The sequence below is a fragment of the Scyliorhinus torazame genome, chromosome 14 (assembly GCF_047496885.1).
Source record: "Scyliorhinus torazame isolate Kashiwa2021f chromosome 14, sScyTor2.1, whole genome shotgun sequence".
Lineage (NCBI taxonomy): Eukaryota > Metazoa > Chordata > Chondrichthyes > Carcharhiniformes > Scyliorhinidae > Scyliorhinus > Scyliorhinus torazame.
In genome coordinates this window covers 25,843,808-25,858,576 of record NC_092720.1, presented here as the reverse complement: position 1 = coordinate 25,858,576, position 14,769 = coordinate 25,843,808, and the positions used below count along the sequence as shown (strand labels likewise).

General features: G+C 42.3%; 1 protein-coding gene across 2 annotated transcripts in view; it reads left to right on the top strand.

Annotated features, from left to right (window-relative positions):
* tsc22d2 (TSC22 domain family 2) overlaps positions 1-14,769 on the top strand; it is a 93,691-nt gene that overhangs the window by 23,030 nt on the left and 55,892 nt on the right. The window contains exon 2 of one of the 2 annotated variants that reach the window (XM_072473857.1): positions 11,498-11,569. The exons of the other annotated variant lie outside the window; for it this stretch is intronic. Within the exon in view, the coding sequence (XP_072329958.1) occupies positions 11,498-11,569 (72 nt within the window). The remainder of the gene's footprint in view (positions 1-11,497; positions 11,570-14,769) is intronic. 2 annotated transcript variants of the gene reach the window in all.

The following is a 14,769-nucleotide window of genomic DNA, read 5'->3' as shown; positions in this document are numbered from 1 at the left end:
CTTCACTGGTAATTCCGGATAGGCCAAATGTGTCTAAACTTCGTCATACGACCATGTTGAACAATCAGAGGGGAGTTAGACCACAGAAGCACAAAATGATGGGGCGCCTATCATTTGACATTGAGATCTCCTTGTGAAAGGACATGCAAAGTCTGCGAGCATGGCTTCACCTGTTGAAAAAGTTACAAGTGTTGATTGGCGAGAAGGTGATGCTGATACAGCAAGTGGAGCGATGCTCCTGGATTTCACGCTGTAGCCCGGAAACACCGCAAAAATCTTTGACTGCATATGGTGGACTATTTCTCGCACGTCAGAAGGCAGCATGCTGAGCAGAATTTATTTTCCTGAAGCTAACTCCCGACATTTCAATGCAAAGCTCTGGCTTCTTAGAAGGCCTTTGACTCTTGTGCACAAATTGAACAAAGACTTGGTTACACATTTACTGCTTTAGGCGGTGATACATAGGGTTACATAAAGTGTATATATGTGGGAATGAGCCACCTTGGCCATCACAAAGCTCTGCTTAACACACATTTGTGTGCAGACCCCAGGGGATTCAACTCATCAAGGTTTTGCTGTAGTTTCTCTGAATCTCCTCCAGTGAATTCCTTGATTTTTTTCCCACTATCTTGTTTTGATCACCCTTCACTCTCACACCCCAGCGTCCAAACATCAGGTGATACCACTGGGGTTTCTGCAGCCTGACCTCATTATTTACTCCTTTAAGCCCCGATATAATTCTGCTGGAATTATGTGCACTTTTATTTAAAATCTTGGTAATTGGCATAGATCACTAAGGACCATAGGCGCAAATCTCCATTAGAGAGAGACAATTGGTTATGGTTTGAGGAGCACCACTCCCCATAAAGCATGAGTCAAGCCTCTCCTGAACTACCACAGCCAGTATAGGGATTGAACCTGTGCTATTGTCATCGTTTTGCACCACATTCCTAACCATCTGAACTAACCAACTCCATTATTGTGATTATATACAAACAGGACAATTTTAGAAAGAAGCTTTGTGTGAGTTGCGCATTGAAGAGGCATCAGTTTCATTCAATACCCAATTTGCCATGTGGATTTGTGAAATTGTTTAAAATTTATGTTGTTGCAAAAGTCTAATTGATTGAGGACCATAAAAAGATGTTTCTAGCTCACCGAGTGAATCTGCACCAACCATTAAGTTGGCGTGAGTTACAAGGCAGTGTTGCAGTAATGGAAATTTTTAACAAAACATGAACTTTATCAACACGTTAAGATTATCACAGGCTATAGTGCATAGCAAACAACTTACTCTTTTAATAGTTTGTTGCAGTATAAAGATCTTTCTATTCTTCACATTCAGGTCACATTTATGAAACCACGTGTTAGTTGCAGTTTGACATCTGCAGCTCTTGATACAGTCAAGCTTGCAACTATGTAAATGTTATTTTCTATAACTCTTGAATCCATTATATACGACCAAGTAAATCCTGAGGAAATTGTGTAGTATCTTAAACGAGGTTATACAGGTCAGCACATTAAGGAAAAGCGTGCGTATAAAAAAAATCCTTTTTTGGATTATTAGTTTATGCATTTTATTTTCCAATGAATGGTGACACTGGCAGAATTGTAATTTGCATCACAATCCTGAACTTACTACCTATTTCTGTGTACCCGAACAGGTGCCGGAATGTGGCGACTAGGGGCTTTTCACAATAACTTCATTGCAGTGTTAATGTAAGCCTACTTGTGACAATAAAGATTATTTATTTTATTTTATTTATGAGGTGTTCCGAATAATGGCAGCATTGCATGCTGGAGTTGCGTGCTTAACTGGTGGGTAAATTGCTTCTTGCATATCTGTTCCATTTGATGCTATGTTATTCAGGCATATATACTTTTCAAAGATTTTACATTGGGTAACTGAATGTGGTTGATGTGGTTTCATTTGACATTTGAACATACTCATTGCCAAGTGTTATTTGTGGCATGACAAAGTAAAATAACTTGAGCCTGGGGAGTAGGCCTGGTTACCCATCTTATCCCAGGTTTCATGATGCAGTAGTGGCTTATCGTTTACCTCGAAGAAAGCTACTGCAAAGATCTAGCCAGTTCTGTGGCGTGGATTTCACCTTTCCTGAGGTTAATTTCCTTTTGGTGCTGTTACGGGGAATCTCTGCGTCCAGCAACAGTTGTCATCAAGCAGGGTAATCAGCCAATCATATGGAAGAATTCTCAGCGAGCCAGGAAGTGATGAGCAGGATTTATCAATAATTCTTTAACCTTGCAGAAAGTGAAATGACGATTGAGATATAGATATGGGATTAATGTCTGGATTTCAGCATTTTTTATTTTTCTTAATAAATTTGGAGTACCCAATTCATTTTTTCCAAATAAGGGGCAATTTTAGCCTGGCCAATTCGCCTACCCTGCACATCTTTGGGCTGTGGGGTTGAAACCCACGCAAACACTGGGAGAATGTGCAAACTCCACACGGAGAGTGACCCAGGGCCGGGATCGAACCTGGTACCTTGGCGCCGTGAGGCAACAGGGCTAACCGACTGCGCCACCGTGCTACCCTTGGATTTCAACATTGACTGCACATCTACAAATGCCAGAAGCTGCTGTTAGTTGAATGGAGTAATGATGGCGGATGCTGACAACTTCGCTATCATTACAGCTACAAAATCTGGGCCTTGTATAAATGTGCGGTTACTGGCTTATTGTGCAATCACTTCTCTTTTTAAAAGAAAAATTATGCACAAGAGGTAGTTTCAAACTAAAATTCAGTGCTTCGAGAAACTGAATCAAAATGCCTCAAACAAGATTGTAGACCTGAAATATGAACTGAGTGTCTCCATAGACTGCCTGAGATGCTGAGCCTATTTGGCATTTTGTGTTTTCGTTTCACATTTCAAATGTTTGCAGTTTATATTTTTTGCTTTTTGAATCAGTTAATTAATGTTACTGTACTTCATTTTACATTGCAATTGTGAAAAGCAGTTAGGTTAATGAGGAAATGACAGCCTTTGCTCAATTTGAATGATTTCCTGGGGAAGAGGGTTCATTGGTTTTATTACATTTATGGCAAGAACTGACAGCCACATTTTTTTTTGACTGATAGATAACAAGGTGTCTGTAGTTTCTGTAGTTTCCTGTCTGCTGTTCAATCCGTGCAGCCCTTTTTTAACTTGGTGCATTATATCAACGAAGATGACCATATATAGACTTTGAGCAGAATTCTTCCCAGTTCAAGTTTTGACTTCTGCTTGCTAAAACTTCACAGTTTGAACATGCAGAGTAGAACATTTCTGACCAAGTCACATGAGATCAATGTTCCTGACAATAATGAAAGTTGTATTGAGGAAATGGGTTGGGTTGGTTATAATGGGGAACATTTTAGAACTTTTTAACAATCGTCACACAAAAAAGTTTTACGCCCACTTTGGGTATTCTGCCCAATAACAGTGGTCTGGACGCTCCCATAAGTGGTCTAAGGATTTTGGCTTCAGATATATGCCCATACCACCCAGTATCTAAAGGATAGTGTAATGCAGAGGTGTAACAGTAGGATCCTCACGTGATTCGAAAAAGATGTTTCCTACATGCTTGATGTGCATGTTTTTCCGATCTTTCTTTTGGACTGTCGTTTTGTACTGGAATGTGGCCGGGTTTATTTCACAGCCAGCGAGTAAATATAGAGCAATAGAGTGATTATAACACAGGAGGCCAATCAGTCCACCAATACCTCTGCTGACTTTGTTCAGCAACCCTGTACATCCCATTTCCTCATCTCTATCCCTGTAGCCCTGCAAATTTATTTCCTTCAAATACCATTCCAAGTACGTTTTGAAGTCATTGTCTCTGCTTCAAATACCCTTGTGGACAGGGAGTTGCAGGTCATGACCGCTCACTGCTTAAATTTCATCCTCACATTGCAAACCCCCCACCCCACCTGGCCTCTCTTGACCCAAATCTGTGTCCCCCTGTCCTTGTAACATCAGCTAATGGGAACAGCTTTTCTTTGGGCGGCATGGTAGCACAGTGGTTAGCACTGTTGCTTCACAGCACCAGGGTCCCAGGTTCGATTCCCGGCCTGGGCCACTGTCTGTGCGGAGTCTGCATGTATCCCTGTGTTTCCGTGGGTTTCCTCCGGGTGCTCCAGCTTCCTCCCACAAATTCCGAAAGACTGGGGGCACGATTCTGCACTCCCACGCCGGTTGGGAGAATCGCCTAGCCGCCGAAATTTCCGGGGCCGCCGGTCCGACACCCTCCCGCGATTCTCCCAAGCGGCGGGAACGGGCTGGTCGAGTTTCGCAGGCCGGAGAATCGCCGGAGATACCCAAAATGGCGATTCTCCGGCACCCCCGCGATTCTGAAGCCCGGATGGACCGAGCGGCCAGGCCAAAATGGCGGGTTCCCCCCGGCGCCGTCCACACCTGGTCGCTACAGTCGTAGGCGGTGCGTGAACGCTGGGGGGGCGGCCTGTGGGGGGGGGGCGAGGGGGGATCCTGCACCGGGCTTTACCTTGAATGTGGGGTGGCCCGCGATCGGTGTCCACCGATCGTCGGGCCGTCCTCTCTGAAGGAGGGCCTCCTTCCTTCCGCGGCCCCGCAAGATCCGTCCCCCATCTTCTTGCGGGGCGGATTTGGACAGGACGGCAACCACGCATGCGCGGGTTGGCGCCGGCCAACCGGCGCATGCATGGATGACGTCCGTTATGCAGCGCCAGCCGCGTCATCTATTCGGCGCCGCTTTTACGCGGGCGACAAGGCCTGGCGCGGGTAGATGACGCGGCCCCAATACTGATCCATTGTCAGGGCCTGAATCGGTCGGGACTGGGGCCGTTCCGCGCCGTCGTGAACCTCGACGGCGCTCACGACGGCGCGGCCACTTCGGCGTGGGGGTGGAGAATCCCGCCCTGGCTGTTGGGTAATTTGGACATTCTGAATTCTCCCTCAGTGTACCCGAACAGGCGCCAGAGTGTGGCGACTAGGGGATTTTCACAGTAACTTCATTGCAATGTTGATGTAAGCCTACTTTTGACAATAATAAAGATTATTATTATTAATTGCAAAAATTGACTATCTGTACTTTAACTTTGACCCCAGGCCCTCAGGACTGTTTCTTAGTATGTTGTCTAAACTCGTGTTGATCTGTGTCCCTTGGTTCTCTTCTTTCTGGGTTTCCATCAAGGGGGAGGACTGTGATACTGACTTCTTTCCAGGTAGTAGTCCAACTGGCTTGTCAAATTGGGGTGTTGGACTTGATTGCCAATTCAGTGTGGGAGGACTCGGGCAACATTTCCTGCTCTCAAAATGAATTGGGTGGACACCTCTTGATAACCTCTTGCTTTGGAACAGATTATGAGCTGTTAGCATTCCACAAACTAGCCTGTCTGGTTCATTCAGTTTAAAAAAAAACCAAACTGTATAATCCTTTCTGAAAAGAAAAATAGCTTCAGAAATCCTGAAATTAGATTATGATCGTATTTTGAAATATATTGAGAAATAAGTAAAATTTGAAACTTGTAGATTGACGGCCATTTATTTGGGCTAAATCTGAAGTAAAATGATAGTCAGTATTTTGGCGCTTGCCATTGTGTTGCAATGGAATGTAGCTTTCACCTAGATTCCTGCATCTGTTGTATTCTTTATCTTGCATGTAGAATGACGAGTTGGAATGAAAGTGAGATGTTTCATTTGCAGAAAATGTGGGTGGCAAAGAAATAGCTGTAGATGACATTTTATAAGATTTAGGCCTTGCAGTAACAAGATGAGATGGCATAGTCAAGGTGAAGGCCTTGAAAATGGGCAGGAGAGTTTTATAGGAAGGAGAGATTTGAGAAATCAGGCAGAGACTAGATGAGTTTCTAAGGAGCTTGAAATCTCCATAGGTGAGGAGTTACTAAGTTACAAACCCACGACCTCTACCATCTAGAAGGACAAGAGCAGCAGATACCTGGGAACCCCACCACCTGGAGGTTGCCCTCCAAGTCACTCACCATCCTGACTTGGAAATATATCGCCGTTCCTTCGCTGTCGCTGGGTCAAAATCCTGGAACTCCCTCCCTAACAGCACAGTGGGTGTACCTACAACTGAAGGACTGCAGCAGTTGAAGAAGGCAGCTCACCACCACCCTCTGAAGGGCAACTAGCGTTGGGCAATAAATGCTGGCCTAACCAGCGATGTCCGCATCCTGTAAATGAATTTTAAAAATGTAATAAGCGTAATAAAATATAGCTAGAAATAAACATTCTCCCCAGCACATCAGCTTTTCCCTTTTGTAGTTGATTCAGGATTCCACAAATGCAGTAAGCTTAGCAATTTTAAAAGTTACCATGAGTTGAATGGTTTAGATTGGGTTTTATTGTAACTGTGCAGCTTTTAACTTTCACTGGCTATAGCCATAAACATTTGGGACCAGAGGAATGTAGCAGGACTTGGTTGTCTTCCAGTTTTAGCACTGGTTGGTAGTTACCATAACAGTTTTAACTTCATGTGAATTTTTCATTTGATTGGTGGGCAGAAGAATCAATATTTATTGGGAATTTGAAATCCAGGTCCTCAAACCCGGCAACAAGCAGTTGCTTGTTGCCCGCGCTCCAAAATAACTCTGAGATGTGGACTTTGTACAGCCGGCACTTCAAAGCCCTGGAGAAGTACCACCAGTACTGCCTAAAATCCTGCAAATACATTGGCAGGATAGGCCCACCAACACCAGTGATCTCGCTCAGGCAGCATCCCCAGCTTTGCAGCATTGGCCACTCTCGATCAGGCCTGCTGGATAGGCCAAATCGTCCATATGCCTGTCACGAGACTCTCAAAACAAGCGCTCCACTCAGAGCTTTGGCACAGTAAGCGAGCCCCGAGGGGGTGGAGGAAATGTTTCAAGGACACCCTTGAAGCTTTGTTGAAAAAGTACACGTTCCCTGGTTCAAGATCGTCCAAAGCGGAGGAAAAGCATCCGGGAAGGAGCTGAATATCTCCAGTTTTATCCGAGAGCAAGCTGACGCCAAGCGTTGACAGCAGAAGTAGCACATGGGAACCCGGGAACCCCACCCGCCCACTCCTCCAACCGTTTGCCCCACCTGTGACAGAGACTGAAGATCACATATTGGATCCTCAGTCACCTGAGAGCTCATTTTTAATGTGGAAGCAAGTCATCCTCGACTCTAAAGGACTGCTGAAGAAGATTTATTGCCGAGGGGAAACTTTGTATAAATTCTCTTTCATGAATGAATCAACAAAAGATAGATTTCCTTTGTGGTAATTGCTGACTAATTTTGCAGAAATGTGTTGGTTGCCAGTGAGTACCTAGGATTGTCCTGGTGACATCCTTTATGATAGCACAACTCGGCAGCTTGCTTATCAAAAGACAAATCTGAATGTAAGCTGTTCTTCTGATGATGGAAGCTAACTGTTAGCACACTGGAAAGTGAAATATTCTCACCTCAAAGTGAAGTTAGGGTAGTCTGTAAAATGTTCTGTCCTCTTATCTTAATAACAATGCTGAATTTGCGAATCTTCTCCAGTTCCCATTGAAATACACAGTGCTTTGAAATGAGCACATGAAGTAATTTTCAGGTACTCCTAGCTGTACGTTCCTTAGATCAACTTCTGCATGACCCTCTTGTATGCCACCTCCTGATATTCACATCACAAGATCTGCCACCCATGTTGAGGCTGCAGTATTGCCAACTGAAGGTCGCGTAATTCTTTATTTAAAATTTAGAGTACCCAATTATTTTTTTCCAATTAAGGGGCAATTTAGCGTGGCCAATCCACTTAATCTGCACATCTTTGGGTTGTGGGGGTGAAACCCACGCAGACATGGGGAGAATCTATAAACTCCACATTGACAGTGACCCGGGGCCGGGATTCGAACCCGGGTCTCAACGCCCCAGTCCCAGTGCTAACCACTGCCCCACATGCTGCCCAGAAGGTTGCACAATTCTGCCACTACAATGCAAAACACTGGCACCTGGCTCCAGGACCTTGTTTAATTGGAATCCAGTGTTAATGAGTAATGTAAGAACAACTTTATTTCATAGACTTTACAGTGCACAAGGAGGCCATTCGGTCCATCGAGTCTGCAGCGGCTCTTGAAAAGAGCACCCTACTTGAGCCCACGTATCCCCGTAACCCAGTCACCCCACCTAACCATTTTGGACACTTGAGGGCAATTTATCAGCCAATCCACCTAACCTGCACATCTTTGGACTGTGGGAGGAAACCAGAGCACCCGGAGGAAACGCACTTAGACACGGGGAGAACGTGCAGACTCCGCACAGTCAGTGACATAAGGCAGGAATCAAACCTGGGACCTTGGAGCTGTGAAGCAACTGTGCTAACCACTGTGCTACCGTGCTGCCCCTAATTACTGCTTCAGATATGAAAGGGCAGTTGGATTAATCTGGGAGCAGTAAGTATAATCACAAGGGAGGGAGTGGCTTGGGAGGGGTAGATGAGATAATGGAATTGGTTTATACTAATTTGACTGTAAATGTGTTGGAGGAAGGATGGAATGGGATAGTATGGAGATGAGATGGGAGGAGTGGAGTGAGGAGTTTAGAGATGTGGCATGGGAGGAATGGCATGGGAGAGATGGACCTGAAGATGGAATTGGCTGAATATACCAATTTGACCGCAGATGTTTTACTGGTTATAGTGGAAAGCAGCTCCTTTTGAACGGTGCTTTTTGTACAAAAGAAATTGGAATTGTTATCCAATAATTTAAACTAAGAAGTGTTTAAATAACAATGTGAAAGTGCTAAAGGAAATTGATTCATCAAATCATTTGAAATTAAGTGGCTTTGAATTGGAAGTAGACCATGAGCAAGTCTATGGATTGGAAATACGATGTCCAGAGCCAAAACTAATTTTGACCTGACAGCGTGCAACAGTGGCGTTTGGGAAGGGAGAAAGAGCTGCACGGCAGTGTATCCCGGCCAAACCATACCTTGAAATTATTAGGTGAAAAATGCAGAATGAATGAAGTGTGTCCACTTCCTCGTCCCAAGAAAAGTGAGCCAATCATGACGCAAATTATTCCATGCTTTCTATTTGCTGTCTCAGCCAAACCTCAGTTCCTGAATCTTAATCCGAGTTTTCCAATTCTTGTCCTGAAGCATTCTTTCTGGAAGGGAGATGATGTGTGTGATTTGAATGATCCAGTGGCAAATGTGTGCAGCATCTGGCTTGAGTAAGCAATCTGTGTTTAAAAAGAAACAATGGGCAACGCCCCGGCAACCAGAATTAAATATGTGACTGAAAAATACTTTTTTCAGTTGAATTCAGCTGACTTATAGAAGGTTGGCCTTTATCAATGAGGTTTTCATTTCAGTTCCTTCACAGTTGAGTTCAGGGACCTTATACCTTGCTTGTTGTGTGCCGTCTCAATGCTTCAATGTGTTTGTAATGCTTCTCTGTTTAATGGATCAGTATCTGTGATTGTCACGTCTTGTTTATTGAAAAGATGTAATGCAGAGCCACGTCTTTATACATTAAATACACTCTGGCTATAATGGTGCACATCAAATTTATTACTAAAAGCCAGTGTTTGTAATGAGAAGGAAGAGTTTAAAAAAATCATCCTTTTATGTTAACCATCTCCTGATATTTGGTGCCATTATATACGGTAATGATATTGCTATACTGATTAAAACTATACATTCCTGGTTTTTAAAACCTTTTTGTAGAACAAGGATGTAGAACAAGGATATTTGATTAAGTCTACAATGTACTGAAGTTGTCCAAAATAACCAATTCACTTGCCAATTTGAAAGTGCTTAAGTTACTGCCTTTCATTCCTGATAGATTTCCTAATTTAGGTGAGTGACTCATGTACAATCAGATCAAGGCCCTATTTGGTCCGCGTGAGCAATGTTTTTATCTTCAAATTGTTGTTTGGGCAAAATATGTTCTGGATTTTAAGTTTTGATTTGATATTCAAATTTTAAAAGTTTTCAAAGTTATAGGAAGCATCAAATGTAGAAAGCAATGGTAGCCAAAAGTAGATAACTGCAGGTTTCCTTCACCTGGCCTCATACCAATTCTCATCTTGAAACATAACCGTAATCACTTGTGGATGCCATCCACCTATTCTAATACTTCTAATATAATGTCCAGCTTTTAAGTATAGAGCGCGGAGAACCCACCCCACCTCCAACCTACCACAATAGGTCTGCGCTACAGCATAATAACTTGGCAGTAACAATAGTAGCTTATTCTATGCGAGAGACTGTATGCGAGAGACTTTGGCACAGCTTTACAAGTGGGAACAATTGCTTCATATGTGATTCATGCAATCCAAACTACTAAATGATACTGGGCTATGAGACATTTAGTAGACGGGGCTGAAAATTTGGAGTATGAACTAGTTCAAAAAGCAGAAGTGCTGTAGTTTCATGCAGAGCCTAAGTGACCTAATGTCAACAATGACTTCCCATTTTCGAACACTTAACAGTGCATTTTTCTGATGTGTCTTGGCCACCATTTCCTTGTTGGTGGCCAAGTTGTATGGCATGATTTACAGAACAAGAACCATTTAAGGGTGCTTCCAGCCAAAGTGCTGTTAACTTTGCGGACCCTGGTGTGGCATTATTCATTTTTACCATATTCTGGCTAGCTATGCAAGGAGAGACAAAGAGATGTGACTGCTGAAGGCAGTCCTTTACCGCAGAGCAAGTTTATTTTCTTCTAGGCAGTTGCATCAACAGTGAGTGCAGCTCAGGAGAAGCCCACAACCAAAATAGTCTTAAAATGAACATGGTTGCTGACATCCATACGTCTGGTTGTTGCGTGTGCAAGGTAGATTACAGTTGTGCAAGGTAGATTACAGTTGTATGTGATTTCATTTACTTTGGTTCACACAAATTTGCTTTCAGTTTGCGTTTGGAAACCGCCATATGAAGTCTAGAAAACTAGTGGGGCATCTGATTGTAAGAAGTGCTCTGTTTGTGTGTGGTGTGGCATGTGGAGGGAAAGGCTGGATAAGCATTGTATGTTACACTGAAAGATTACATTGAATCATGCCAGCTGAAAATCTTCAGATAGAACGGCTCCAGCATTTGCTGAAAGGGTGCATCTTTTATTCTGTCAGGCAACATAACATCAATTGGTGGTTTACGCACTGATTTGCTTAGCTGCACTTTACAAGTTTGATGCAATGTCTTAAACATACTCAAATGTGAAATAGATTGCTACTGATGTCCGTGACACATGAATAACTATTAAAACACATGTATGGCATAATGTTCTGATATCCTATTACTAAAATAACCTAACATTTGGGTAACAACCTGGATCTAGAATTTTAATGATGACTTCTCACCGCTCCTATCCTCCTACCCCGCCGACCATTTGTGCTGTCAGCTCCTAGTGATACTTTCTACTCTGTCAAATATGCTATTCAATTTAATTCTGGATAAGATTTATCTGATCTATCTGTTCTGATTATTTTTGTTTTATTTACTATTCTTTTGTCTCCATCTTTGATTCTTGAAACATACAGGAATCCATCTGCTGCTTTCTACCGAGCTTTCCCTGTATACAAGTCTCGGGATACAAAGAACCTCTACGATAGGTATGACTGTACGTGAAAATGCATACAGGCAGTAGTATGCATGTATTTGCTTTGCACTGTTCTGGTTTCTCGTCAACTACTTAGCTGCAAAAATAAGTGCAGTTTGACCCACAGATGCAGTCATTTCAAATATCTACAGGGCACTAGTACAGAGCCACGGCCCTCAAAATGCCATCCTAACCTTTGTATTGTCTAGTAAGCTAGTCAGGCAAGGTTACTTCTCACTGGATGAAAGAAAACATAGTCTGGATGGGAGGAAAGAGGAGCGAACTTGCTTTTGTCCTGTTAAGTACTCTTCTCCTTGGACGTTACAAGTAAAATACGTTTTTGACACTATAAAATCAATACTGAGATCAAAAATGATGGTAGGTCACAGGCATGAGGCACAGCTTTGATTTCTGTTTCATCACTTATGTCAAGTTCTGTTTCCACATCAAGAAGTTGAGCAGTTGAAAGTGTTTCCGCATGCATGCTAAATCTTTTATTTTTCTCTTCCCTACAGGGAAGGTTCTCTCCCTTAAGGACCCATTTAAAAAAAAACGACTTCCACGTGAAAAATTGACCAGAAGCTTGTACCATTGTTTTGTAGTTCACTGCATTTGGTATATTGGTAGACTGCTGAAATCTACCACATGTGTACAAGAATCATACATGTCCAAGTCAGAATTTTTATATTGCTGTTGAAGTTTGAAGGCAATGATGTGAGCAAAATACCCTCCAGACAACAGGCTTTTTGTGTTGCCCAGTCTAGAGTGAAAACAGATATATGCTGATTGTATTAAATGTTTTCTACCTTGATATATGATGGAGCAATGCTAGGATATCTGGTTATGCTGTTGACTTGTGTTGTAACCTTCGTTAGCACTGATCCTGCAGTTGAAGTTACGTCAGCATTTTGGGCCATTTTGCTGTCCTCAATCCCAAAAGTTATTGATCTGTCCAGTTATTTTAAGAAAGGATTGGCGAGAAACATTCTTATCGAGTGTTATTTTTTTCACGAGCGGATGTTTGAGTTGGCCATTTACAAGTTGCATTGCTCATTCTCGTAGCTTCCTTCTCTTTGCTTTGTTCAGTGCTGTTTAGCCTCAAAGCTCCATCATAAGAAGTAACTTTGTGTGCGCCTCTGAAAATGTTGCTTTCTTCACTGCCTGGCAATGCTTGTGTGGGGCACAATAGCGCAATACACTCAATGTCACTAGAAGTCTGCTACAGCACTGCAATGTTCCACCTTGGTTTCTAAAGTCAGCACTAATTTTTTTTAAGGTCACTTTTATTGTGGAAAAAGTTGTTCTCCTTAAGCTATTTGATAGTGTCCTTTTAAGCAGATTATGTGCATTCCTCTTGTGTACTTGCTGTCCTGTCATTTTTTTCTCCTCCTAGGTAGCAACTTTGATTTGTAAATGAATAGCTTTATCCTGTTTTATAAATGCAGTTACAGTAATGAAACTGTCCTGATTATTATTTTTCAAGATCTACTTTAGGAGGGGGGAATTTTCATCAGCCGTCGCCTTTTTAACATTTGTATACAAACATGAAAGCCAGAAACATTCAGATGGCAAGAGAGGGTGCTGCAGTTAAACGAGTGATGGAAGAGTATTTCCAAGTCCCATGATGGTGCTCAAGAGGCTAGAACTGAGCAGGTTTGAATCCACAATTGGGTAACCACTTAAGGTGTGGGACAGGGAGAAACATAACTACGCAATTTAAGACCGGATTTGTAGAACTAACTGTAGCGAGTAAGCAATATATTCAGTTATCATTTATTCCATTTAACTGCAATTTCCATTTATATAGCATCTTAGAAAGCAGGAAGGCATGCCCCTATTAAATAGGGATACCCCTATTAAATAGGGGAAAATGTATGTTATATACTTTAAAATCTAAATCTAATTTAAAATTAACTAGTTTGGGGTGATTGTAATCAGCTTAAAAAACCCTTGGTCATTGTGTGGAAGCATGGACCCCATTGCTAGTTTTGAATACCAATATTGCTTTAATAATTTTCAAATCATGAATTTTATACTTTGCTCTTTTTTTATCCATCTTCCATTATGCAATAGACGTGCCTTTTTAGGTGATTGAATGTTTTTGTCGATTAATTAATTATTTGAATTTAACCATAACTTGATTTAATGGGGATGCAGAGTCTTCCCAGTTAAATCTAAGATCTCTATTTACAGGCGGCACAATAGCAGAGTGGTGAGCACTATTGCTTCACAGCGCCAGGGTCCCAGGTTCGATTCCCAGCTTGGGTCACCGTCTGTGAGGAGTCTGCACGTTCTCCCCGTGTCTGCGTGTGTTTCCTCCGGGTGCCCCGGTTTCCTCCCACAAGTCCCGAAAGACGTGCTGTTAGGTGAATTGGACATTTTGAATTCTCCCTCTGTGTATCCGAACAGGTGCTGGAATGTGGCGACTAGGGGATTTTCACAGTAACTTCATTGCTGTGTTAATGTAAGCCTATTTGTGACAATATTATTATTAGCTGTTTCATTGTAGTTTCAGCAGTTCCATTAGTTGGACTGCATGCGATCAAATGCCAATATAACCTAATTTTTTCCCCAAAACATAATAATATTTCTTACTTCTTGTCACAAGTAGGCATCAATGAAGTTACTGTGAAAAGCCGCTAGTCGCCACATTTTGGCGCCTGTTCAGGGTGGCTGGAACGGGAATTGAACCCACGCTACTGGTCTTGTTCTGCATTACAAGCCAGCTGTCTTAGCCCACTGTGCTAAACCAGCAAAACATATTTTGCTGTATACAAACCGTCTGTGTCCTATTTTAGAAGACCTGGGTAACTAAACTCAACTGAGAGTCCAATCATTAAACCTTATTTTGGTCACTTTCACTATTGCTTTATCTCTTAATTTATCTGGTCTCAGTGTTGTGGGAGAGCCAAGAACAATAAGGAGGAGGGAATCTTGAATTCCTCAAAACTCAACTGATAAATTACTGACAGAGCCAAAGAAAAACAAATGGTGCAGCATATGATGATTTATGGTACCTGCTTTCCAATAAATGTGATGACTCCTAAAAGCTGTGCTCACTTTGGAACCACGTTCTCTACTTGGGTGCTTATAACAAAATTGAAGTTTTGGAAAAGTATGTAAAATGCATTGTAATTAAAATACCAACTCAAAACCTAGGTGTAGCCCAATCTGGTAGTTCACATTTTATGTTTTGAGATGGGAATAACTGAG